This window comes from Anser cygnoides, chromosome 12 (genome assembly GCF_040182565.1).
Source record: "Anser cygnoides isolate HZ-2024a breed goose chromosome 12, Taihu_goose_T2T_genome, whole genome shotgun sequence".
Taxonomy (NCBI): domain Eukaryota; kingdom Metazoa; phylum Chordata; class Aves; order Anseriformes; family Anatidae; genus Anser; species Anser cygnoides.
The window spans coordinates 13522710-13548911 of NC_089884.1; the positions used below are offsets into that span (position 1 = coordinate 13522710).

The 26202-nt window shown below is 51.7% G+C and overlaps 1 protein-coding gene across 3 annotated transcripts in view; it reads right to left on the reverse strand.

Moving 5' to 3' along the window:
* CFDP1 (craniofacial development protein 1) overlaps positions 1-26175 on the reverse strand; it is a 55298-nt gene extending 29123 nt beyond the window's left edge. For 2 of the 3 annotated variants that reach the window (XM_067004672.1, XM_067004671.1), the window contains exons 1-4: positions 25931-26175; positions 24881-25091; positions 23320-23438; positions 9161-9265 (exon numbers count right to left, since the gene is read on the reverse strand). In XM_067004672.1, coding sequence (XP_066860773.1) covers positions 9161-9265; positions 23320-23438; positions 24881-25091; positions 25931-26160 — 665 coding nt within the window. In that variant the 5' untranslated portion in view covers positions 26161-26175. Of the gene's footprint in view, positions 1-9160; positions 9266-23319; positions 23439-24880; positions 25092-25676; positions 25807-25930 lie in introns of all 3 variants that reach the window. The other variant, XM_048078756.2, reaches the window with a different exon arrangement.
* Between the last annotated feature and the right edge of the window lie 27 nt (positions 26176-26202).

The window sequence follows — 26202 nt, forward strand, 5'->3', positions numbered from 1 at the left end:
AAAGGAAGAGTACGGCCAGAAATCCCACAGCCAAAGAGGACATTTGTGTATTTGCTTACAGGCATCGGACTGGACATTCATTACAGGTGACTTCAGCAGCTCAGGACCATGCAGCACGGACACCTGGCACAACACAGAGCAGGAAGGAATCGAAGCTGACTGAGGGGTCCCTGCTCCCTGGGACACAAGGACAAGCACCAAGTGAAGGCAGGGTAGTGCTCCTCGTAATGGCAGTGCTGTTTGCTTCCCAGCCAGCTCCCCTATTGCTAAAGGAAGGAGACAGGAGGCTTTTTTTTTCCAGGAGGTATTTGTAACAAAGAAAGTTGAAGAGAGTCAGCATCCCTCTGACGCAGAGCTGATGGTAAATTAATATTTAAATAATTTAATTATTAATTAAATAAATAAAATAATTAATTTAAATATTTAAATTAATATTTACCATCACCTTTACTCCTGAACGCTTTGGAGAAGAGCTAGTAGGAAAACTCCTACGCATTTGTCTGTGTGCAGATACTCTGCCCCCATTAACAGTCCAGTTACCTTGCCCTGCAGTCACAGCACTTCGGTTTGGGTGTGAGAGCCCCTGCTAAACACAACGGCCACAAAACCCTACAGCAAGGAAGGAGACAGCTATCACGTACAGTCTCCATAGCCAGCCCGCAGCACACGACCTGTCTTGCACTGATCCCTTTGCAGAGGCCATGTAATTCTCTACAAGTTGTTTTGTTTCCAAAACAAATGCTACACACTCTCCTTTGACTTGGGAAAGTAGGAAAAAAAATCCCCCACAACGCAAACAGCCAAACACTGCTGGCGAGGCTCTCCAGTGAGCGCGTGTGAGCGGAGAGGAAGCGGAGAGCCAGCAGAGAGCCAGTCCAGCTTTCCAAAGGGTTATTGCAAACAGCAGGGAGGGAAAAGGGATTTTACACATTAGGAAAAACACCACGATGGTGCCGAGCTTAAAGCAAACGCTGCACAAGAGGCCCTGCACTGTCTGTTTAGCAATTCTCTAATGTAAAACGTGAGTTACAGAGCAGGATGGAGACCCTGCCAGCGGGGTTGATGCTGCAGGAGCCGTTGTAGCCTGGTGCTGCACAAAGGAGCCTCCACCTCCGGGAATTCACACGTGTATTGGCACGGCAGCACACCGGCTGTACATCACTTCGCTTCAGATGTCACAAATCCGGGGGCAAGATCCACAAAAAAGCACCTGAACCCTCCTTGGATTTCAGTGAGGGACAGGATTAAGAGCCTAAACACCTTTGTGGGTTCTGGCCTAAGCAACTTGCCGTGCGTCATCCTGAGGGTATGGCAAAGCCAAGGACGTCCCTGCGTACCCGCCTCTGGGGAGTCAGCGATATCGTGCACACCAGCTGCTTCGCCAGGCTTCCTGCGAGGAGAAATCTGCAGGTCACAGATGAAGAGGCAGGCACGCTGCGTAGCAGCCATCCTGGAAGGAAACAGCACGGCCACGCCAGAAAATGACTCTTTCGGTGCTCTCCCAAGAAAAGTTTAATAATCTCATCTTTCATTCGCTTACACCTCTGCTTTTCTGCAACGCGTCGCCGTGCTGGCCGCGGCGGCTCCCGGGGAGCAGGGAAGGTTCGCCTGCCTCTAGCAGCAGGAAGGAGGCAGGGGGAGACGAAGCCTTCGGCTGAATTCCCACCGGCTTTAGGAAAGCCACGAGCTGCAATCAGCCAGCCCCTGCTGCGGGTTGGCTTTAACCCCCTCCTTGCTGTTGAGCAGGCGTCCAACCTACCTCCTAACAGCACACACAGCAGTGACGCACGCCGTGTGCTTGCTCAACCACAAGGCACAACAGGCAGCACCTGAACACCAGCCATTTGCTTTCTCCCTGGGTTTTCCAGCGATCAGAAAGGTGGAAATTTCTCCTACACTTGCATTCGGGGCTGTTCCAACCCGGCCTGCTGCTCTCAGGCCTTCCTGCAGCTTAAAGAAAAAAAAAAATAATCGTGCCACAGTCCAACACTGCACATGCCCAGGACTTGTTACTTCAAGAAATACCATCATTGTTCTCAGCCCAGGCGGGTTGGCGATGAACAGACGTCTGCATTGTCCACCGGCTGCCTGGGGGCTTACAGCAACAGCACTGGAGTGCAGCTCCCAAAAGGGCATCAAAGCTGCTGCCCGGGAGCAGGTCAAAGAGTCCTTTATCTACCTTTGCCAATAACCGGTGGGAGATGCTAGGAGAAGACCAAAAAGAGAGGGCACAAAATGCATCTTTCTCGGGGATTCCCAGAAAATCGAGCGGTCTCCAGCAGAAATATTAAATAGATCAGGTTCCTTGGCTCCCTGCCCTGGGGAGAACCAGCACCCTTGGGCACCTGGAGAAAGCACAGCCCCGTTATCGGCCCGGGCAGGGGGTCCCTTGGTGCCAGAGCTGCCCCCAGGACCGTGCTCGCTCTGCAGAGCGCAGCGTCGAGGGCTCCGGGGCAAAGCCAACCAGGCAGCAACCCAACACACCGGGAAGGCTTTGAAACTCTGCAGATAGGGAAATGAAGCACTCCACGGCTTGGCAGAGCGGATTAGAGCACTCTGGAGAGCCCCAGACAGCCTGCAGCTTGTTCAAGGTGCCCTTTCTGTTCGGCTTGTGCACCAAATACTCGAGGCTCTGGGTTGCAGACAGGAATAAGGGAAGTGAAAGTCTGGGAGCTTCCTCACCTCCACACCAGGACTGCAAGAGCTGAAGTGCAAGCCGGCCCCGCTAACCAGAACCCGGAGGAGGAAACCCCCCTGGCTGGCACGGCCACGCTCGCTCAGGGATCGCTCTGGAAACAAACAGAGGAACAGTTGCAGAGAGTGCTGCCAACTGGAGGGGTTATCGCTCCCTCCGAGAGCTCAGATTCGCACCAACATCTCCATTAAGACAGAAAGCCAGCATTTCAGTCGGTTCCCATTTAATCCTAATTGCTCGACTTCATGTCTTGATCTCCAGCGAGCCAGCCTGGGCTTGCCTGTTTTCTAAGCCTAGCCCTGCGCGAGGCTGACAACCCAGCAGCAGATCAAAGTTTTGGCTAACAAACCCGCTGGAAAATATTGCTGTGCTGATTTTCCATGAATGGAGCCACCAGTACGGGATTTTCCGTGAATGAAGCCACCAGCAGGACTGCCCGAAAGCAGGGTGCCCCCCGTCACTGACTGCCCCTCCAGCCTCACTTAGCTGGCTCATTTTTAATGAAGAACGGTTCAGCTGCACTTTTTTTTTTTTTGTTGACATGGGAAAAAGCGAGGAAGGCGAGTGTGGGAAAGCAAGCTGATGTAACCAACACAAGCATCTGCTATGGGGGAGACGCCGGAGGGACGTGGTGCAGCTCAGTTAATGCACAAGGAGGCACGATAAAAGCAAAATAAGGCAGGAGTGGAAACAATCTGCTTGGTATGCTCCCCCCCAAGCCATGGCACAGCTGGGAACAGGAGCCCTTCACATCCACCTCCAGTCCCAAGCTTTAACCTTAAAACAAGGCTTCCCCTCTCACCTCATTGCAGCCAGACCACAGCTAACACGGAAAGGTGCAGGGGCTTCCCTCCGTAACCTTGTGAGGGGCCTGGAATACAAATACAGCTGGCTTCGTTCCCCATTAGCAGTTAATTTCCTCAATCATTTTCACTGAGGGAGAAGGAGAAACGCTCGTGATCTAAGAGATGAAAGTAAATGAAAATAAGCCTCATAAAACCTGCGCTGCCCTAAGGGAAAACGGCCCCACGACTTTCATTGGGGAACTATCAAAGGCCCCGGTCTGGTGGGGGGTTGTTTGTATTTTATAAGACAGATGCTTTAGAGAGTCTAAGTCCTCAAATAGCTGACATTCCTTTCTGCTGAACCTCCAGCAAGGCTGGAAAAAAGAAACAGCTGATCCCAGTTAGTCCAGCCCGGGGATTCAGCTCAGCCACATCAAGACGGAGGACTGAAGCACGGCACGGAGCCGTACAGGCACCGCTGGACTTTTCTTTCCAACACCATGCCACTGCCCCGAGCAAAAGCAACCGCACGCGTGCTGGCATACCAAGGCTGCGGGACAGCAGGGGCTGGAGCTAAAAATCTCATTCATTTCTGCTGTAAACCAGAGGCCGGGGCAGATGTTGACTCATTCTGCCTGAGAACGAGCACAGATTGCTCCTGGGAAACTATTTGCGAGGAGGATGTGTAGCGCACGTTTCACTTTCGGTCTGGGACATCGGGTACGAGGCTTGCTCCACGAGATCCCAGAGGGTGAGGGTGTTTGGCAATCGTAACCTACAAGTGTGGAAGTGTGGCAATCGGCGTCGTTTGGTGGAGGAGGAGGAAGACCCTTCTCTTCCACACCGAACCAGCCATTGTTTTCCAAATTTCCAAACTTCCCTTTCCCTGCCCACGCAAGCACCTTGCCACGCCGATCCCCATGGGGTAATTAATCCCAGTCCACCTTGCAAATAGGCCAGGATACTCCAAAAAAGCACACAGCCTCATTACTGCATTGATTCAGAGTGGATTTGCATGAACCAGTGGGCAGACACTAACAAGGAATAATTAAAACAAATAAAAAAAAGGATTTAAGACCTAAAGAGAAATTGCTCGCCTAGATCAGCTACTGCCACATTTCATTTTTCACAGCCAAAGTGCATGAATAGGAAGTAAGTGGACCTGGCTCTAGGGCACACGAATATTGCCCCTGGCTGGTTCATCCTGTTGTGCACAGAGAAATATGTCATGTACTACTCACGTCCAGACGTTTGGCTGCAGTGCAAGGGGCTGGGACTTCCCCGTCTGAGAGAACAGCACTCTCTGGAGCACAGCAAGGGAAGCGCAGGAGGAAGCTGATGACTGAAATCCCTACCAAGAACAGAGCTATTCCACGGCTTCAGTGACTATTTAAAAAAAACCACCACCTCCAGCTACCCAGAAGGTCTTGATTATTTGCTTTATTTGCATCTTCGTTCAGCCTGGACATGTAAAACGTGCAAGTTTTAGCTAAATAACCAGTTGGTGCTGAGCTGGAATTGGAATGCAAATTCCTGCTTTCTGAAGGAAAAAGGCCTCAGGGGCTGCTGTGAAATGAAGCTGCTCCCCGGAGGCACGAGTGCTGCAGCACTGCCTCAGGATCATCTGAGGTTAACAAAACCTGAAGAGCCTGTGCCTGCCTCACCAGTGCCCGTTTAAGATCCCAAGGAACCCGCGTTAGACATGGCAGCAAAGGGACCCAATTAGCTCCAGCCTGGTCACGCAGAAAGAGAATCTTTTGCAAGAAAAGCTTTGGATGCGAAGCAGCCTCTAGAAGGAACCAGGCTCGAGGGGAAGCGTAGCTTCCAAATTACATTAACGAGTCAGACGCTGCAAACGGGCTCAAGGTCCTCCAAGGACAGCGCAAGGAGCTGACCCATCCGTATCCTCCCACCAGGACTGCCACCATTTCTCCTCCCGCACATGAGCTGGGAGAGAAGCCGCGCACAGATGTCTTCCTGCCGAAATCCCTCTGCTCCAACAGTAGCACGCCGCAGAGTAAATGACTTCCAAAAGCAAAGCCCTGAAGCTTTTCACACCATTTAACGGCCAGCCTACGTGAGCTGCTCTGTTGGAGACTAGGGGAGAAAAGCACTCACGGCGAAGAGGCTGGCAGGTTATCTTGCTCTCATTGCTCAGGGCAAGCATTTGTCTCTGGGTCAGAGCTCTCTTGCACTGTTCCTGCTGCCAGGTCTTGCACTGAAGTCCAAACCCTCGTGGACCAAGCTCAGCCCTGGGGTCAGCAAGCACGGAACCTACCGAAAGCCATGGGAGCAGCGCTGCTCGCTTCCAAGTCGGATTTCACCCTGCGTTTCTACCAGCCTGCAAGGCGTGAAGAGGCCCGGGAGGTCACGCATCCACCGCTGTAATTCCAGGCAGGATCAAACAGAGAAGCAACAGCTGGGCTGAGCGAGCAAGTCCACGTTTAATTACAAGCCGCTTTGGTAATGAGCGAACGCGAGAACAAAGCCAGTGCAAAACCTCCCTTTTTCATCCTGGCTCCTGTTCAGGCCATGTAGAAACAGCTGCCTAGCGGGGGATCTCAAATAAGATCCACCAGCAGCACTTTTTCCCTTTCATCTCACACATTTTTGTGATTGCCACAGAACCCCCATTCCCTAGGGGAGGTCGCTGTGCTTCAAAAAGCGGCGAGGACTGAGCAGGAGGACCCAAACCTCCGTGGGTGCCTCCCAGCCCTCGCTCACCGCCCTCCTCGTGTCACACACACACACGTACGTGCACACAGCCATTTTGCAGTAAGCTGTGTGGAGGCTTTCGTTTGCTTTAACGTCCGCCAGCTACGGCAGGGTGTTGCAAAATAGGATTACTAGCAGCAGGAAGCAGCTCTCGGAGCACCAGGGCTGCCCGTCGAGCTGTTGGGTCACAAGCTGACGGCCAGGAGCTGCTCTTGCTGCCTCCAAAATGCTCAGGAGTGGTGACAAGGTTAGGAAACAGGCCCTAAGACACACACACAGAGGCAAGGAGGTTTGTGAACGCCAGGAGTCATCCACCAACGTTTTGTGACAGCAGATGAGAAGCGATCAGGGGATCCCCTCATCACATCTAGCTGATGCCATCTACCAGCAGCATGGGAACGGGGCTGGAACCCAACACCAGCCCCAAACCCCGCTGCCAAACCCAGCCCAGCTGCCACAGCGCTCCGAGAGCTGGGTGCCACGGGAGGACACGATGGGAATCGTCGGGAGGCTGGGAAACCACCGAGGCCCTGGGAAACGAGGGCTTCTGACCTCTCTAGCAAAGCCTGCCGCGAGAACCGGGTGGGATGTTTTGTACTCCTGGCTTTAATTACAGCCAAGTGTTTAACTTGCTCCCCTCCAGCCACCCCCGTGTCCCTTACGAGCACGACTCCGGCTTTTTATAGCGCATCCGGTACGGCCGTTAAACACGTCCAGGAAATGCACTTTCAGCCCCAAACATCCCTGCCCTGGACCAGTTAGCTGCAAGGGTTTGCAACGCGGGGATGCAGCACCGGATGTTTGGTTTTGTGACCGCTGCTTTCCTGGATTACTTCTGCCTGTTTAGAGAAAGGAAATTCAATAAATACAGGGCAGGCTGGGTGCATCCAGAAATAATGCGAGCTGCTTGCAAGGTAAAGGAGGAAAACCCACATGGGGAAGCAACTCTGAGCCGCTCAACCCCCTGTACGCAGGGCAAGGTTTATTTACTTTTTTGTTTTATTACAGCTGACATAAAGCTCCTGGAGGCTGACATCGGCTCGCTGAACAGCGGATGTCCACAGGCACATCCAGGATCACAAATTATGTGCACTGCAGTGCCTTCTGGTGATGCTGACCCTGACGGGGACTCTCGCTCAATGCACAAGGGAGAAATGCATCCCATCCTCCCTCATCTGTACTGCACGTAGCCCAAGGACACCAGTGAAGAACCACCAGGACACGCTGGGCTCTGTCCTTCCCCCCACCAGGGCTTGCAGCTCCAAGGGGAGCAAAGTCAGGGCTTGGATGATAGCTCAGCACCTAAAACCTGCGTAATTTTAACGCACGGGACCTGCAGTTGGTTTTAAAGAGCACCGCAAGCCTGGCAATAATTTTCTCATCTGGAAATACCCCGGTTAGCTTCCCGGCTGGAAGCATCCCCTAAGTCCTGTGGGGGCATCGTGTTTTCTGGCAGGCTCAGAGACCAGCCTCGGGTACTATTTTAAGGTGGAAAACTTCCAGATGGAGGGCACACGCTGGCCAGGCTGCCCCAGAGTCACCTGCTGTACCTTCAAGAGCACTGGTGGGCTCCTCACACCGAGGTGATGCCTCTGCCACAGTGCCACCATCCCATTACAGCATACTCAGCAGCAGGGCTGGCTGCGTGGAAGGAAGGCGAGATCCGCAGCCCTGAGCAAGCCAGGCAGCCTCATATTCTGGGCAAGCGACAGTCACGGTGACACCAGGCGCTGGCACGCTGAATGACAACCTAATTAAGGCTAATAAGGGCTCTCCGAGCGAGCCACTGAACCTGCCCGCACTCAGAGCAGCGGGGAGATCGCTGGGGGGACTGAGAGGGGTTTGGAGAGACGGGAGCGCCAGCAGCCTGCAGGGCAGGGAGCTGCCACCCGCACCCACTCAGGAACACCGATCCAACTCAACGCAAGGCTCTCCAGCACAACGCCCCCACGCCACTTAGGTTAAAACCGGCAAGCTCCGCAGGGACAAACCGTCGTGTGGCACGGAGAGCAGCAGCCAAGCTACGCTCGTCTATTTGTTCATTCATCTCAGGAACAGCAGCTGCTAAGTCACGCACACGCTGCACACTGCGCTCTCGGTACCCTGATGTAGCCACGAGCTGGAGGCACGAGTGACAATCCAGCTGCAGGGAGTGAATCGGGCCCTCTCTCGGGGAACGGCAGCCTTAAATCACGCTGGAGAATGGCTCTGCAGCAGATGGGAAGGACAATGTATGTATTTGACGGGCCTTGTTTCTGCGTGACCAGCTCGTACCCAGCTTATGTCTTTCAGATATAAATGCAAGTGACTGACTTAATAAAAATCATTGTTGGGAGAGGGGCAGCTCCTCCACTCCCGAGAAGCTCGCGATCTCCCAAGCTCACCAAGCAGCACACAGTGACACGCCAGAGGCCCAGACCTGACCCCTCTGTATCTCTGAGGAGCAGCATAATAATCTCGGAATTACGTGCCACAGCTCGAACAAGAAGCGTCAAATCCACACTGCAATGATATTAAAGAACATCGGGGAGGCAGAAGCATGTCTCATTCACGCCCCCAAAGTTTGTAAGTCACAGCCCAGCCCGTTGTGGCTTTTTATGGTCCATGGAAGCAGCTTTCAAAGGAACTGCAGGCAACCTCAGGCATGTTCCTGGGCTACCTCCAGTTCCATCACGCTGCTCAAGACACCCAAAACAACATTTCCTTACTGGGATGAAGGATTTACGAGGATTGAGAAATTCAAGTCTGCACCTATGAAGTGAGTCACTGGGACTCACGGCTCGCTTCCCCCGCTTCCCTCCCCACAAATCATCACACCTTCCAGGCTTAGTTCTGCTCCCACCGAAATCCTGCAGAAAACAAATGTCCAGTAGCTTAAATATCACAGGGCAGAGCCTGCAATACTGACCGGAGCGCCATGTCTCTTGCTAAAGGTCCTTACTGGGCAGAGAAGCCACAAACTCACCCAGAGACTGTTGGGAGGGAAGCTGGAGCTGACGACTGCCACTTCTCTTGCTGCTTCAGGAAAGATTTCGCTTCTTTTGAGGTTGAGTCCACTTCTTTAGTCACTCTGTTGGAGGAAACAGACAAACCGGAGTAAGGCAGAGCCAAACTGACAACAGCAAAACCGAAGATCCGGCAAGGAAACGCGGAAAACAGGTCCAAGAGCCGGGCTGCTGAGCACACCACCTGCACAAAGATCACCTCCGTCAGCTGCAAGCTGAACTTCCACCTTGTTGAGACTTCAGTGCAATTACAGCCCCTCTATACCCACAGAAGAAAAAAGGAAAGGAGCAGCTAATTAGAGCTGGGGGAAGGAATTTTTCTGCACGAAAAGGAGCGCTTATTCATTCAAACAGGCCAGCCCCACTCCAAACTACTGAATGCTCTGCTCAGGTCACCGGGGGGCAACTCCAGCCTCTTAATTGGGCTCTTGATGTCCTCATTTGTTGGGCAGCGAGGCAGCTCTCCTGCGACAGCTGTTCTGCCACCCACCGCACGCGGGCTTGGCCACATCTGCCACCCACGCCGGAGCAGGGAGCCTGGCGCAGGGGTGGGGAAGAAGAGAGAAAGCTCCGACGAGGCAGGATGCTGAAACGTGCTCTCATCTTCCAGTTAGTTTTTGTCTGAGGCCCTCGGGGTGTAAAATATTGAACTTCAAAAACAAAATTATAAATCTATACGGCACCTACAATAGGGAATGGATTACAATCATGAGGAAGAATCTCCAGAAAACCACTCAATAATTAATTAATTGTTGGAAACCCCAGGTACTTTAGCCCCCTCCTCTGCACTGCCCTGCCTCCAGCAAGACGCTTTTCACGCTTTCAGTGGCTCTTAATGAGGTTACCCTGGTTTGCCAAGCTAACAATTTTGCTCCCTTCAATAACAAATCCGTAAGCCTCTCCTGGGCCCTGGGGCTCGATCTGCGGACAATGAAGACCCGAAGGAGGCAGCCTGACTCACGGCTTGGTCAGCCCAGCATCAGGCCCCTTTGCTGAAAGCCTCACCGGTCACAGGACCTGCCTTGTTAAAATTCAGGCCAAGAGCTGCTGCCTCCTACCCGCTGAAGCCAGCAGCTCCTGCAGTGAGTCCGGCACCAAAGCTGGCAGCTGGGGCGATGGCACGCGAGCCAGCAGCCCCAAAGCTCCTTCCTGGCAGGAGCTGGCTGCAGGATTCCTGCTGGACCCCAGCACACGCAAAGCCAGCTGGATCACTGCTCCAAGCACTGGCAGGGAGGAAAGCACAGCGGAGTTATTCGTTAAGCCCAGAGGCATCAGTACCCTGCAATCCCACTCGCACAGACCCAGCGCACACGCGTCCCCTGCTGACAGGGAATCACTGTCTGTAGAGAAGCTGTTAGGGAAGGGAAACTGTTCTTCCACCTTCTTCCCAGACAGCAAATACAATGGAAAAGGCACGTTCAGACACAAGAATTAACGCTGGCACTAAACACGTCCTGCTCAGCCCCGTGCTGCCAGCGTAGAACAGATTAACCCCATTTCCCCCTCTGCACGGGCACACACCTTTCAGCCTGGTGGCAGTCGTGTGAACAGAGACAAATCCCACGTTATGAATATTCAGAAGTACTTGCTGATCGGATTGGAAAGGAGCTGGTGGGAAAAGCAGTTCTGGAAGAAACAAAAGCCCTGCTACATTGCCATCCCAACTCCAGCCATCCCAAACACGCCGCCCACTCACAGCCCCGTCATGCAGCCATCGCCCCCCAAAGGTTGCTCTGCCTGCATGGATTTCCTCCAGCAGGATAAACTCGGCGTCTCCACGCAGCAATTAGACAGAATTCCCCACGGAGCCCACCCTGAGCCACGGGCTGAGCTGAGTACAACCCCGCAGCCTGCCTGTGCGTGCCGCACCACCCGGCTCAGCCGCCCACCACTGCTCGTCATCCCGTAGCACGGTCCCTGAGTCACCGGGAGGAACAGCAGGCACACAGCTGAGGAGGCACAGCACGGCAAAAATGCATCCTGGGGGAAAAAGGACCCTGTGCTGGCCTCCGTCAAAGAGCTGCCAGTCCTCGACACGACCTCGGCACCTCCTGGGCTAGGTCGCACACCCTGCGAGCTGCTGGGACAGTGCTGGATAACGGACGCAGCACCAGGGAAAGGCAGACGATGTGACGAGCAGCACACGATGCCACGTGTTGTGCTGGGAGGTGACAGCCCAGCTCCTTGGGGTGCTGTGTGCTCGACTCCCACAAGCCCAAGAGAAAGCTGCAAGTAAATAGTTCACAGGATCCGGGTGTGCGTGATGGAGAGCAGCTCTGCAAAGCCTGCAGGACTTGAGCACGGGGCCCCTGCTCTTGTCTCAACATCACGACACCTTCAGCCTGCTCCAACCCAGAGACAAAACTGACCCACTGCCTGCCTAACTGCTGAGGCAGAGCACACAGCCAAGATGTGTAAGAAAAATATCTCCAGGCATTTGCCAGCCTGCAGGCTCACAAAGTTGGCATTTGTTGGACCAGCACAAGTGCTCTCAGAGCAGGAAGGTGGCCAATCCCCAAAACAGGCTGGAAAACAGAAACCTGTGCCTGCTAAAAAACCCCAGCATTATGCACAGGAGGGCTGGGGCACAATGACAGCACAGAAATCACTTTGCTACCAGGGCACGAGACCAAGGTTACTCACACTTGGACACTTGCTTCCTCCACCACCCCAGGGTACCCGCACCAATGGCTGGGCACAGAATAAAACACTTGGTTCACTTTTTTTGGCCTGTCGGCGGCTGCTCGAAGTGTATTTTTGAGATGTTCATTGCAGCGACAGAGCTGCAAAGCTGTGTGCAACCTGTTCCAGCAGGACTGCCCGGCTGGGGACAGAAGAATGTGGCAGGAACGCGATTAAAACTGACCTTTGGAGGCAATGCCATCACAAGACCCCCTGATTGCCTCATAAAACCGAACAAAAGCAGCTCCCAGGCAGGCTGTGGCTGGGCTGGTGCCAGCAGCAGCAGCCGCTCCATCAGGAATGACAAAAGCAGGAATATTCAAGGGCTTTGCAAGGTATTAGCTCAGGTTATGCACATTTCATCCTTCCTCACATACCAGGCCAGGGAGGGAAAAAAATCCTCTGGTCTGCATTATTACAGGAGACAATAACTCCCCATGCAGAAACCAAAACACTTCTTGCTCCTCATGGGTAGACGTGAGAGCCATTAATCCAGCTGGAAGAAATCACAGTCATTACTAAGGAAAATTACAAGACCTTTCACTTTTAAATACTCGATAAATAACTGTTTGCCCGACTGTTTACTGGGATGCCATTCACACATTATAATCCAGGAATAAACATGAAAATAAGGATATTGTCAGCAATAAAACGAGGAGCTAGTCTCTCGCCCACTTGCAGACCCTGTAATTCACACACCGAACCACTCATTTCATCACTTCCCCATGAAGATTTCATTATTCCGCTGTGGCATTAAATTGCTTAATAAGACCTCCAGAACACTTATTAATTTTTTGGACCGTGTTGGAGTCTGGTAGCACTAGGATACTACTGGACAAGGAACTGTGCAACTATAAAACAGAAAGGTCCTCCCTACTTCGATGCAGTTATGATGAAAACACGCTAGAAGCTGGGACACTACACACACCTAACACTAAGCAGGAGAGGAAGAGGAGGCAGCACCTCGCAGGTAGGATGAGGGAGGCTGGGAAAGACAAACAGCCACAGCAGGAAGGCTGGCAGGCTCCCGGCCATAGTCTGCCGTGTAACAGCAACCTTGTACATCCCAAGTACTAAAATCCCTCCAATTTATCCCCAGGTAGCTCAATACAACAGCATTTTTCTAACCAAAACGCCTGGGGTGCATCAGGCTGAGAAAGCACGTGTTGGTATCAGGGACTGGGAGCTGAGAGGACAGCTAGGATCCCTCGCTGCAGCAGCACAAAGGTGCCATCTCCCCCGACATCCGTGCTGAGGATGGGCGAGCACAAGAGGAAGCTCCGGAAAACGCCAACTTTTTACCACTCGTACTCAGGACACTCGGTCCTCACTTGGGAAACCTGCCCCAGTTTAGACCTGACACAATTAGAAAACTTTCCGCATCATCCTCACGTTGTTAGCTCTGGGGAATCGCAGGCAGAGAGGGGGGAAATGAGGCTAATTATCCTTCTTCAATATTCCCCATCTGTGTCTGGCCTCATTAAGTAGCCCTCCAGCCTTCTGGAATGATCACTTGAGAAGCAAGCAATACTCACCTACAGGGGCTTGTAAATAACAAAAAAAAGGCAAAAAACCAAACCCAAACCACTGAGCCCTTCTGAGCCAAGAGGAAGACTGCCTCTAAATCCACTTGGAGGTGGTTTTGGGGGACTCCCACGCTTGCAGTGCCACGGTCTGGGCACTCTCCTCAGCCAGATACACCTGTCTGCTGCAGGTGGCTCCAGCCCGCACGATCCTGAAGCCGCAGGCACGCACGTGCTCAGCACCTCCTGGGAGAGTCGAGCCTCCGCACAACCGGACCTCCAGGCCACATCACCTGCACGCTGGATGTGTACTTGATGTACGCTGGATTACCTGGTGTAAAGCAAACAGAGCTAAAAGGAACAGGTCCCCATCGCTTACTCACATTTTCTAGTTTCAAGGTAAAAGGTCGACTTTCCCCGCCTTCCCGAAAAAAAAAGAAAAACATTCTCTAAACCTTGCTCTTCAAACCAGGTGGGAGAAGCTATTCCTTGGGAAACTGAGCCTGTTCCCTGAAGGAACACAGACAAGACCAGGCTGGACTGACTGCTAATTCTGCGGGCTGCCTATCTGCGTGGAAGCTGCTGGCTGGTTTTTAACATGAAACAAATCTGATCTGAGCTCCCCCGGAGTCAGGCAAGGGCCACGCTGCCTGCCTGGTGCCGTTCCTCGCAGCAGGTGTGCGCTGCTATCCACCCGGTCAGCCCAGGCTGCACCTCAAAACTATGCATCTGAAAAGAAGCAGAGGTGAACAGCGCCTTAACAGAAATAATGCATAAAAGCGCTCATGAAATCCATGTCCTCGTAAGTCCGAAGGAGTTGGTCCCCCCCAGCCAGGGCACAGGTCTTTGCCTCCCTGTTGCCTGGAGCTTTATCCACCCTAGTTTTAAGCATCCACAAGCTCTGGGTCTCTGCTCGCTGCCTCCCCTCATTTTTGTTTGCACCTCCCCAAAGGGTTACCTGCAAATTAGGGAGCACACCCCGAAGTTGAGCAATCCAGGTGAACGGAAGGATGCTGCTGCTCTGTGTAAGCGTGACAGCCCTCTGACCTCATTAGCCATGAGCAGCAAGTACCCTGACAGCACGGCAGATCCCTGCAGCCCCTCAGACCCTGCAAAGCACAGCACTATTCCTGTTACGGGTCCCTTTTGTTGCCCAGGGAAGGAATATTGTAGGTTCAATGAATCAGGGCTCAAAATTCACTTACAGCACGGACACAAAGGTTACACAGATCACAGCAGGAGCCAACACACACCACGAGGCAGAAGCATCCCCGTGGAGGAAAGGCCAGACTAAGCCTGACTCAGTTTGTAACGTGTTAATGAGATAGCGAGGTAGAGAACAGCTTTGCCTTCCCTTCAGGCTAACACACAAACCCTCCTGGTTCAGAATCCGAGTTACAAAAAAAAAAAAAAAAAATCCATCTGGCAAGCTGCACTTTCCAGGAGGGGAAACCCCAAGCCCATGGGCTGCAGAGGCGGCTCTGCCAGCATCTCACCAGACTTCAAAAGCCCCTTTCTGAGCCTGGAGCTGTCAGGAACGAGACAGCAGCGAGGAGGAGAGGAAAACACAGCCAGCAGTGAAGAGCTGGGACGGGCGCTGAGGCCCTGCAACAAAGGCACAAACAGAGGGACGAAGGAGCCCCTTATTGCCCAACAGCAAAAGAGCAGCTGCGCGACCCAAAAAGGTCACCGAGCACCTTCTGTTTCCAGATTTTTTTAAAGTCAGGAAATTGTCTGAAAGCCAGGTACAGAAACAATGTCCCCTCCGTTACGCCCTGGGAAAGGGAGGAATCCTTTCTTAAGCCTGCACTCACTCTTTCCACACGAACTACACAGGACACAGGCAGAAAACACTCGGAGGAACCTGCAATGGGAGAAAGCAGCTGGTCATCCAGAAACTGGTGCTGTGCCCAGATCCCACAGGCTTGGGAGAGTTAGCCTGGAGGTCAAGCCGTCTTTTTGGAGATGCTTTGAGACTCTTTCCACCTTTGGAGATCCCAGCAGAGCCCTCTTTTCCATCGCACTGATTACCAACAAAAACACAGACCCATCACCAGCGCACACCAGTTGTTTCCTTGCAAGCACCAAGCCACGAGAGAAGCATGAGCTGACTTCCAGCTGGACACCTGCTCGGGCACTGCGGGATTTTCAAAAGCACGGTAACATAAGGGAGAAAGACAGGAGTCAGCGTGCTCCCGAATGCCAAAAACGCCCTGGACAAGCCTGGCACTGCTCTGTGACACTTTGCAAGTCACAGCCCCTCGGTGCTTCAGTTTCCCAGCTAAGCAGAAGCCCCATCTGCACACCCCTTAATGAAAATCCTCAACAGGAGCTGTTCATTAGGCCATGCCCCTCCTCAAAGCACATTGAGCAGACTGTGACATGATTTACTTTCGGAGCGAGTGCTCTAGCTTAAATTTCTGCCTGCATTTTGTGTCACTGTCCATGAAGTTTTAATTTCTGCAGCAAATGTCTAGCAAGTGAACCAGCACAAAAGAAAGCTCCAGCTCACACTGAAGGACCTCATCTCAAGACCCCGTCACATTACATGGCATATGGATTCCCCAAGGAAGTGCTGAAGCATCAGGGAATTGATGCACACAGAGGAAAGGTTACCAAAGCATGCCCCCGAGACCTTTTTGTTCTTAAGCCTCTTTTGAAAGGTAGCATATTTTCACTTACTGGCTCCCCAAAAAAATCAATAGCTTATTTTGAAATTGGAAAAAGCCAATATAAGCCGTGGATAGCCAAGGCATGCTCTGACCTCTAAAAATAACAATGGAAGGAGAGGAACGGGGAGGCTGCTGCCTGCACTCCACTCTGCCAACATCAGCACTTGGGGCTTGTTTGTAGAAAAGTTACCCTCACTTTTTAGACTTCCACCTCTGAACAGCACCCCATCAATGTGCCACGTAATTCTGGGTGGTTTGATTCTGTCTTCAGGTCCCAAGGCAACATTTCCAGCCTACTGCTCAGGCTAAGTACCTGGAAAAGCTCAAAGGCAAGGTTTTTGCACTGTGCAAGCCTCATGGAAGGAGCGTTATGTCACTGGGAAGTGGTTAAAACACATTTCTCTACAAGCCCTTAGCCAAAGCAGACTGAGGAAAAAACCCTACAAACATAGCATCCCCTGTCATCAGGCCAAACCAGATCTAATGGTCCTCAACAAGGCAACAAGACTTTGGAATGGCTTTTCAAGGAGTTACTAATACTCATTATCCTGACTCTTCCCTTTTTCCTAGCTACTGCTATGAGAGCCATTGCAAAAAGCACATCAAAATCCAAGGAGTGGTTTCTTCCTCTGCCCCGATCAGCTCAGATCGTTGCCTTCCGTTTCTAACCTGACAGTGCTCATCCAGCACTTCTGGTGGAAGCTGTGTTTCACTTTCTACCCACCTGTAAGAAAGGGTTTTCCGAACACAAGGACATGTTCTCAGCTGCCTTCTCACTCGCAGGTACAATCATCACATCAAAGGCTTCTGCAAAAAAGCACTCAGGGAACACATCACACACACAGACCTTGAGCTCAAGCAGCCCTCCGCCTACATCACCAATAATCAGACGTGCACCCAAGCTGCTGATCTTCCTCCTGATTTTAAGAGCAAGTGTCTTTCACTCAGCGTTGCACAAAACCCCACGAGCACGAAACAAATGTCCGAGGTTCACACCCAGCAAGCGGCGTGAGTGTGCTGCCAACTCCGTGCTATTCATCATCTGAGCTTCCTGAAAAGCATCAGAAGGAAAGGCGAGAGTTAACGGCGTTACATGTTCTCAGAGCTAATTAGCCTAACACATCTGACTGAGCCATGCTGAGACCACAGAGCAAGAACACAGATGGACAATTACACATTTCTTCAATTATTCTCTGTGCCAGCTCTAAATCCTGAGACTGGTGGGAGCAAATTCCCTGCTCTTTTTTCCCCTTCCCTTTGAAATAAATTAACTCTACCATCCTCAGCAGTCTCCCCCCTCCAGCTATATCACCCAGACAAGCGACCCTTACCCCTTTTCAAAGCTAAGCAACAAAACAGGAGGCAGTCCCCCAAAATGCTGGCTCCCACCCACTTCGTTGCCCAGCTTCATCACATTTGGTCTCAGTTATCACATGAGGAGCAGAGAGGACATCGCAGCTACTGAGAAGGAAATAAGAGGCTGCACAAGGATTTGGGAAAGCTCGGGCTGTTCTCAGATGTCCGATTACTCCTCCTGCAGCTCTTCCCACCTGCCCTCTCCTGAAGAGGGTTGGGATCGAGGCGGTGAAGCTCTGGAAGGGACAGCAGATCTGGGGACAGAAACAGGAGCAGAGACAGCCAAAAAAGGAACTTTGGGCATAACCTGCAGCCCTGCCTGCACAGCTCTTACCAGCAAGAGCATAGACGCGTTATCAGAAAAAGGGCTTTTGCCAGCACAGAAAAGCCTCCAAGAGACCCCAGAAAAGAACCTGCCCTCCACCACACCACCATCACTTCCACTGCTCCAAAGGTCCTGAATTTCACCATCAAAACTAATTAACTTAAATCCAACTTAAGGCCCAATTTCAGGTCCTTCAGGTCCATCATACAAACCATCTACTCTGAATAATCTTTTTTTATTTCCTGAATCCTGAAAGTAAGATGAAAATCTCTGAAGCAGCAACACAAATTGAGTCGTGAGTTTGTCTGCCGGAACACCCTAGAAAATAACCATTTGCAAACAGGACCAGATGAAAAATCAGATTCTCTTCCACCTCACGCTGCAACTATGGCTGGTGAAATATCAATCTCAACCAGTACAAAACCCCAGTACACAATAATTTAACTATTTGGTACATCTTCAAATTTAAATAACATTTATGTACATCTTGAAATCCCTATATTCTGCTTCAATGTGCATTAGCCCCAGTGCTGGGGTACGAGCCCTTCCTGGCCCTTCCCAATCTATTTGGTACACAAGGGAAGCTTGGATCCCCCGGGTGCCCAGGTCACGAGGCACAGGAGACCCAAGGAACCAGGGGGCATCTTCAGCTCCAGCGTGCCTCAGTTTTCCTATTCCTAAATGGGGGATAACAACACTTCTTAAAAAGCGCTTTGAGACATACAGTTCTGTAAGAAAGCTAAGGATTTTCTTCTCTTTACACCTGTAAAGCTTTCAAGGACTTCAAACACACATCAGAGCCTTCTGTTCCTTTGTATATACCTCTGGACTAAATGCCTCGCTAAAACCCACTTGAAAGCAGTCCCCAAAAGCAAACGATATCCGTGGAACTGGGTCATCGTCTGCCCCTTGGGGCAAGAAGAAACCCCGCCATATGCTAGGTGATTTTCATGACGGAATTTAGCCTGAAAGCTGTCCCAGTGAGAGCACCGTACCCCACCCAACGTGGGCCCTTCCTGCACAGAGTTTCAAAGCAATGGTAAGCTTTAATCAGGCAAACTGAGGAATACTTTCGGAAGCAGCCTGAATTAATCAAGGAACGGGCATTTAAGAAGTGGATAAAGATTACCAAGATCAACCTGGAAAGATGAGCTTCATTCAGAGTCAGCCAAACCTCGTCCATCTGCTCAGCCTTCAAACATGCAAGTACCCAAAGAGTCACTGGACAAACATTTACCCGTTACGCAGGGTCCATAAAAAAACCCCCAGCTCCCTGGCCCTACACACTGCTGGTCCGGGGCCCCGTGTCCTGCTGTTTCGGACAGGGCAGGAAGCACGATGCCTTCAGCACTCGTCGGGGGCTCAGCGGAAGGATGTGCAGCACGGAAAAAGCTACCGGCTGGATCTTTGCACCTGCTTATCTCGGCATCTCAACGGCAACAGAAAGCTTGTGCTGCAGACAGAGAAAGAAGATCTTGAAACCTTTTCCTGAAACATTTCTACACGGATCCAGGCCCAGCACCCTGCCAGCAGCCACAGCTTGGGTGACAATTCTGGCCCCAGAGGCGGTGAGAAGCCAGGAATTGCTCACATCAAGGAACACCTGCCAGACATGAGAGTGCTAAAAGAAATGGGTTCAGAGCACGCAAGCACAGCGATGATGCTCAAGAAAAGGCTCAAGGGTTAACACAAAAATCTCATCTGGGAGTCCTCCAGGGGCCAGCAGCAACCGTCTCTGAGATGCTGGCTGCTTGCAGGGAGCAGCGGCAGTGAGGACCGGAGGGGAAGGGACCGGAGAGCTGGGGTCTGAGCACCCAGCCTGCTGGGAGTTCTTCCGGATCCCAAAAATAAGCACATACGCACAGAATTATGAAACTTTCACTTTTGGGTTCTTTATTTGGAACTTGCAATTACCCCTGAGCAAAGCAGGGTCTCGAGCACAGGCCTCCCGTTCCTGAATTAGCACCTAAGCCACACATCATTACTCGCTTTGCACCTCTGCAAGTCAAATAAAGGTACACTGAGGATGTTTCCACCTAAAATCCATTCTGTCTAACATTCAACGACCTGACTTTGTCTTTCCTTTCCAAGTTGCTGCCCTGGCTGTGACGAATACCCAGGGGCTGGGCCAGCTCCGTTCACGTGAGCTGCCTCCTGCTGCAGTCCTGGACAGACACAGAGGTGACTTTCATGGAAGGAGGGCAAAAGAACAGAACACTGAGCTCAGCAGGGGCTTAAAGAAACTGACGGCCAAGGTAGTTGGGACTGCCAAAGAGAAAGCCAGCCTCATCGCACAGCTATTGCATTTTGCAACAGGTAAACCCTGGCACCGGGGATGTGGCTCCCTGCTAATGCAACCCCACATCCTGCATCACAAGGAAAGTTCTCAAACCAGAGGCCTCAAAAGGACTTAAATCTCCTCTGGCAGGGAGAAATGTCTTGAACTCTCCTTCAGATGGTTAGCCTACCCCTGCAGTTCCCACTGCCCACAGTCACAGCCCTTTGGGTGACAGTCACCTGCTGCTCCTTATCTGTGTAAGGCCAGAAAGGAACGAAAAAGAGAAAAGCCACAACTGGAGACAACAGAAGTCTGTTACAAAGACTATTTCTAGTTCCAGGACTCAAAAGCTTTGGTTTTGCAAGATGTTACTAAATCATGCATTTTGTAAAAATTAAAAGCCGCTAAATTTAGTTCTTTATTTGGCAATTTACAACGGTCTGAACCTAAAGTTCAGCATTAGCAACCGATAAAAGCACAAACTAATTAGAACAGGCACCACTAAGTGCAACTATAATATTTAGGGGTGTTGACAGCTAAGAAAGGAATCTCTTTCACTATTCTAGTGTAACCCTGCAGCTAGAGATTTCTTTCAGGAGACTTTTACTACTCCAATCATGCAAGAGAGATCTTTCGTCTTCTTACAGGGGAAAATAAATTGTTCTGCAACATGAGATCAGGGCTAAATGATCTTCTGTTAAGGGCTTCAATGAGCAGAAATTTGTGCCCTGAATCTCAACGCTTAAATACTGATCTAAATTCTTCTCAAGCTTTCAGAAGAGCAACGCTCCAAAGTAGCCTCAAACCATTCAGAAAGGAAAGCAACAGAGAGAGCTCTCTCATTTCAGTTCTTTCAGCCCCAAAACGTGCGCACAGCTACCGTGTGTTGTCCGTTGTAACCAACAACTTGCCAGCTGCTTCCCCAGGCAAGGAAGTCAGCATTTGGTATTCAGAGCATTTGCAGCCATTAGGGTTAAAGACAACCTCCTGCTAGAGGAGAGAAAAAGCAGCCCTCTGGCACTCGCCTGCCACAGCTAAAAGCGCCCTAAAAGCACCAGCAGCTGTAGCAGGGAGAGCTCCTGACATCCTGCCCACCTAGTGCAATGCGAGGCAGAGCGAACACCACCAAAGCTTCAGCTTTTAATGTGATCTGTCAGCCGCAAAAATCAAGGGGGAACACGGAAGGATTTTTCTGTTATCGGCGAGCTGCAGAAAGCAGCCTGCTGCAACTCCAGCACCAGCAGAGAGCAGCCCTCCGGAGCCCGTGGCAGCTTTGTTGCTGGCTCTGAAACCTGTTGATACAACAGCTGCTGTAAACAAGAAGTACATTAGTGGTGGCTTGCAGGATTACAGCCTCATTGTTGCCCGAGCTCCAGCTTTTGCCTATTTGAAACAAGTTTAGTAGAAGCCTGTATCCGTTCCTTTGCAGATCCCCAAGGGAGACAGTCGATATCAAGTAAAGAATACCAGAAAAGCAACTGCTGCCGAAAAATATGCTTTTATCTAACTTGGAAGTTTCTTATTACAGCTATTAAAAAATGATAGATAAGATAGCGATGTTGAAACCACAACCTCAGCATTTTGGGAGCTCTGACCAAGTTCTGTTCACGTAAGGCGAGACACTTTTGGGAAGACAGAGAGTTTCCCCAATCCCTCCAACTAAAACTACCAATAAAAGCAAGAGCAGCCCTGGTAAAACTAATCTGCGCCCACCACACAAAAGCTAGAATGCCAGAATTACTCAGATGGCGGTCTGATTCTATGTATAAACAATTATTATCTGGGGCTTCTTTTCACAGAGCCAGGTAAACAAGAAGCTTCAAGGCAGGCATTTTCACAAGCTCCCTGCTTTAAACAGTCCTACTTCAAAGCGTTAGTGCACAAAAAATTCCTTTCTCGTGTTCTGAAGTAAGCCTACACGGCAAGTTTTCCTGTAAATCCCTCCTCTAGGTGATGCACTTCTGCTCGTGTCAGGACACAGCACTCACCTACAACACACAGCCGGACGCGTCCAGACTTCAAAGAAGGCTGCACACCGATTTCACGTGGCTCCAGAGCACCAGGAATGCAGTTCTGCCCCACGCCACCTGGTGATATGTCATAGCCCAGCAGGCTTTTGTGTGAGCCTGCAAACCTAGAGCTTCACCCATCCTCACCTGGGAGTACATCACATTTGAAACTAACTCTTTTATTCCACGCCTCAGAAAGAGTGGGGACAAATAACAAGCTGGCTGCTGAGAGGACCGTGAATCAGGAAGCTAAACGTCTGCCTGTAATTCTGCTACAGATTTTTATACGTCCATGGGAAAAACTTCATCTCTCCCGTGCAAAAAGGGGATGATGACTCTCGCAGAAGAGCTGCAGTGGTACAATTCTTTGCCTTTCATCAGGGAACAAAGGGTATTCCTACAGCCCAGATTGTGCAGGGAAATGGGAAAGGCACTGCTATGACTCACGGCTCTCCTCAGATTTTTCAGGCAGCAGTGCTGACAAGGAAAGCAAGAGCAATGGAAACCCCAGCTCCTGGCTTCCTCCTCCAGATCCGGGCAGCTGAGGTGTTACTGCTGGGAACTGCTGCCCTCTGCTGTCACACAGAAGAGAGGCGAAACTCTCATCTCACAAAGCCAGATTTACAGCTGGTCAGATTTCAAAGGGCCCCGTGGTTTTGGTCTTGAACCTTTACACCTTAGTTGCCTGCCCCTTTCTGTAGCTCATCCCATGGGGCCTCCTGCAAGTCGAAGAGCCTAGAGGATGATTTCACCTAGCCCATCACCTTCGCTGCAGCTGTTTCAGAGAAGCTGTTAGCTCTTAGTTCAGCAAAACACCTCTTACTATCTGCAGATCTTTGTACTGGATTGTGCACAACACCAGGGAAAGTGCCAGCAGATATCCTGCCCTCGGCACAGGGTTTGGACTAGACTGAAGGAATTAAAAGGGCTGAAGGAATAAAATGCACGACTGTCATGCCTGCGTGGCCACATTCAATTCTCTCCTTGTCTCAACCCTCAGTGGCAGTGCCACCATTTTATACGCTGTCCACACAGGAGGCCTAAGCAAATTTAAAGGAATATTCTCAAGGTACAAAGCGTAGACCTCAGCCTTCATCTAAACATACTCCGCAGCCCTCAGGCAGAAAGATCCTGGCCTCATTTCCCTTGAGGTTCTTCTGTGCTCAGGATTAAAAGCATAAAGGAAAAAGGAGAGGATATACCACGCTTCACAGTGCGTCCCCAGCCTGCCGGCAGCAGAACGACACCCGCTCTGCACAGAGCTGCCAACTCACCTGACTTCCTCACCAGCGAAGTCAAACACTTTGGTGATTGTCACTTTTCCTGAATCTTTTGGCTTCTCGGAGTCTTTTGGTTTCTCCTGAAGCTTCTTCACATTCTTCTCTTCTTTAGCCTGTGAAATACACAAAGGAGAAAGCAGAGCAATGCACTCGGCAGCCCAGCCAAGTTACCGTCCCAAGTGGCCGAGGACCCAAGACAGACCTCAGGCAGCACCACAGTTTAGTCTGGCTGGTCAAAGCACGTCACCCACAGACGAGAAAAAGGCAAAGAGTCCCTGCTGCTAGAAGGAAGTTCCCTGTCTCGTCCCCAGGCTCTCACTGGAAGTCAGGATTTATAACAGACCCAAAATGAGAAGTGAAACTGTAATTAAATATAGGAACTGACACGAATATATTGCTGCAGTTCAGAAAGCAAGCAAAGTTCTGAAGAATTCAGTTTTCCCAAATCAAGTACAGCCAAACAGCAAAGTTGCCAGGGTGGATTAAACAGAAATACATTCACTTTTGCCCAAGAATATACGAGACCCATCAGCAGCAAAAGCAAGGCTGATCTTCACAGAGAACCCTGAAGATACCAGGCCATTTGTCAATAATGTTGAGAGGAAATTAGCTTTCTTAAGCTATTTGTCCACACTGCCTCTTTATTTACACAGTAACACCTAAAGCTTTTAACGTTGCACATGAAAATCCCCAGACCCTGCACATAATGAAAGCAAAAACTTCAATTCTTGCTCAAAATCAACTACACACTGAGAAGATCTTCAGAAAACAAATCCAAAATAAGAAGTTCACAAGAAGAGCAGAGGGACTGCATCTCCATAAATTATTCCAGACTGCAGGGGAACTTCTAAAGACCACGCATGTTCTAGTGATCCGCACATAAAACGAGAACTGCTCAGAAGAGAACTTTTCCTCTCTCGTCTATCTACAACCACCTCAGCTGTTCAGCCAGTAACAACTGAGGTGGGGAGAAGCACGAGGCTTCAGATAAAAGGACTCTTCTGAAAGTTGCAAACTTACGCAGCGACACTTGTTCTCCAGCTTTCCAACAGTTAGAGAAAGAAGCGTCACACAACGAGAACTGTTCTCCCCACACATCGCTTGTTCAAGAGTCAAGATTTTAGTTACAAAAGACTCTTTTAGCTGACAGAGGGGCAGTGGTGCCTCTCCTCTGTGTCCCTAGCTTTGGAGCAGCGGGACAGGCACAAGAAACCACGGGGGAGAGTTGTACACACAAGGGTAACTCGGACCAAGCCTCACTGTGCTGTTTCTGCTTCACAAGGGGACTCCACCACCAGGAAGGGAAGCCACCAGGGCTCCCTGGGACACTCGAGGATGCTGACAAGCAGCTCCAAAAAATCAGCACCACCAGGTCACAGACCTCCCTGCCTGGAAGGCAACCAGCTTTGCCCACAGTGGGGCTCCAGGCTTACAAACAGATGGGGCAGGGACAAATCCGTGCCCTCCACAGCTCCAACTGGAGCTGCCGCCACCCAGAACCAGCACTTTCCAACTTGAGGCCCTTCTCACATCCCCTCAGTGAAGGCCCCGGTACCTTGTCAGCTTGCGTGGCCACCGCCACTTTGGGCTTCTGTCCCACGTCGCTAAGGAAGCTGGCCCAAAGCGCGTCCTCTTTCTTCTTCTCTTCTTCTTCTCTGTCTTTTTCCGCCTGCTTTAAGTTATCCCCCTCCTCCTCTTCGTTTTCCTGAGCCTTTCCTTCCTCTTTCTCATCGGGCTCTAGCACGAGACCTCCTTTCTTCCTCTTCCTGGAAGCAGACACCCAAAAAACCACGCTGAGATCCCGCGGCACCACCCCAGAGCCCAAACTTAGGTGGGTGAAACAATACAAACACTTCACGTCCCGGCTACAGCACCTGCCTGGGAGGCTTCCCCTAACCTCGGAGGGGGGAAGCTGGTTAATTACAGGACTGCCCTGATCAGAAACCACAGTAATTAGGTGGAAAATGCAGCGAGAAGCCCTGAATGGAGCTTACAGGTGGGCATACGGGGTGGACGTACAGGTGGATCGTGGATTCTGCAGGAACCTCCAGGCGAGGAGGCCTTAAACGTGCCCCTTATGTGTGGGGCTTTTGGCTTCCCAAATAGAAAAGAGCTAAGTTACTGTTGTTATTAACGCATCTAATTAGCCGCTGGTGAGGGCTCCAAGGCATCCCATCCTTTTAAATCCCAACGCCAACCCACAAAACACCCCGAAACGAGGCATTTCTCCTCACCGGGCATCCCGAGGGACCCCCAGGCACGCTGCACGCCCTCGCGGAGCACCGGACAGCGCAAAAAAAAACCGATTTTCGGTTAATTCACCCGGCACGGCCGCGCCCCCGGGTCCCTACCTGCCGGCGGGGCGGCGGGGGCTGCTCCTGCCGCGGGCTGCCCGCGGCCCGGCCCGGGCCCGGTCCCGGTCCCGCTGCTCCTCGTCCTCCTTCACCAGCTCGCTGCCGTCATCCTCGCTGTACTCCGCGCCTGCGGGCACAACCGGCAACGGCCCCCCGGTAATTAAACCCCTCGGTAACCAAACCCGCCGGTAACGAACCTCCCGGTAACGAACCCCGCGGTAAGCAGCGGACGCCCCGGTGGCGAGGCTCACCCGAGGGCACGTAGTCCTCGTCCTCGGCCGAGCTGTACGCCTCCTCCTCCGAGCCCGACATGGAGCCGCCGGTAACCACCGGGAGCCGCCGCCGCCGCCAGAGCGCCGCCCCCGCCGCCGCCGCCGCCCTCGAGCGCCCCCTGGCGGGGCGGACCCCGCCGCCCTCCCTCGGCCGGGGGCCCGGCCGCCGGCCCCTCCGCTTCCGGGTCTCCGCCCGCGGCCGTTGCCATGGCAGCGGGGAGCTGGTTGGCGGGCGGCGCCGCCCGTCAGCG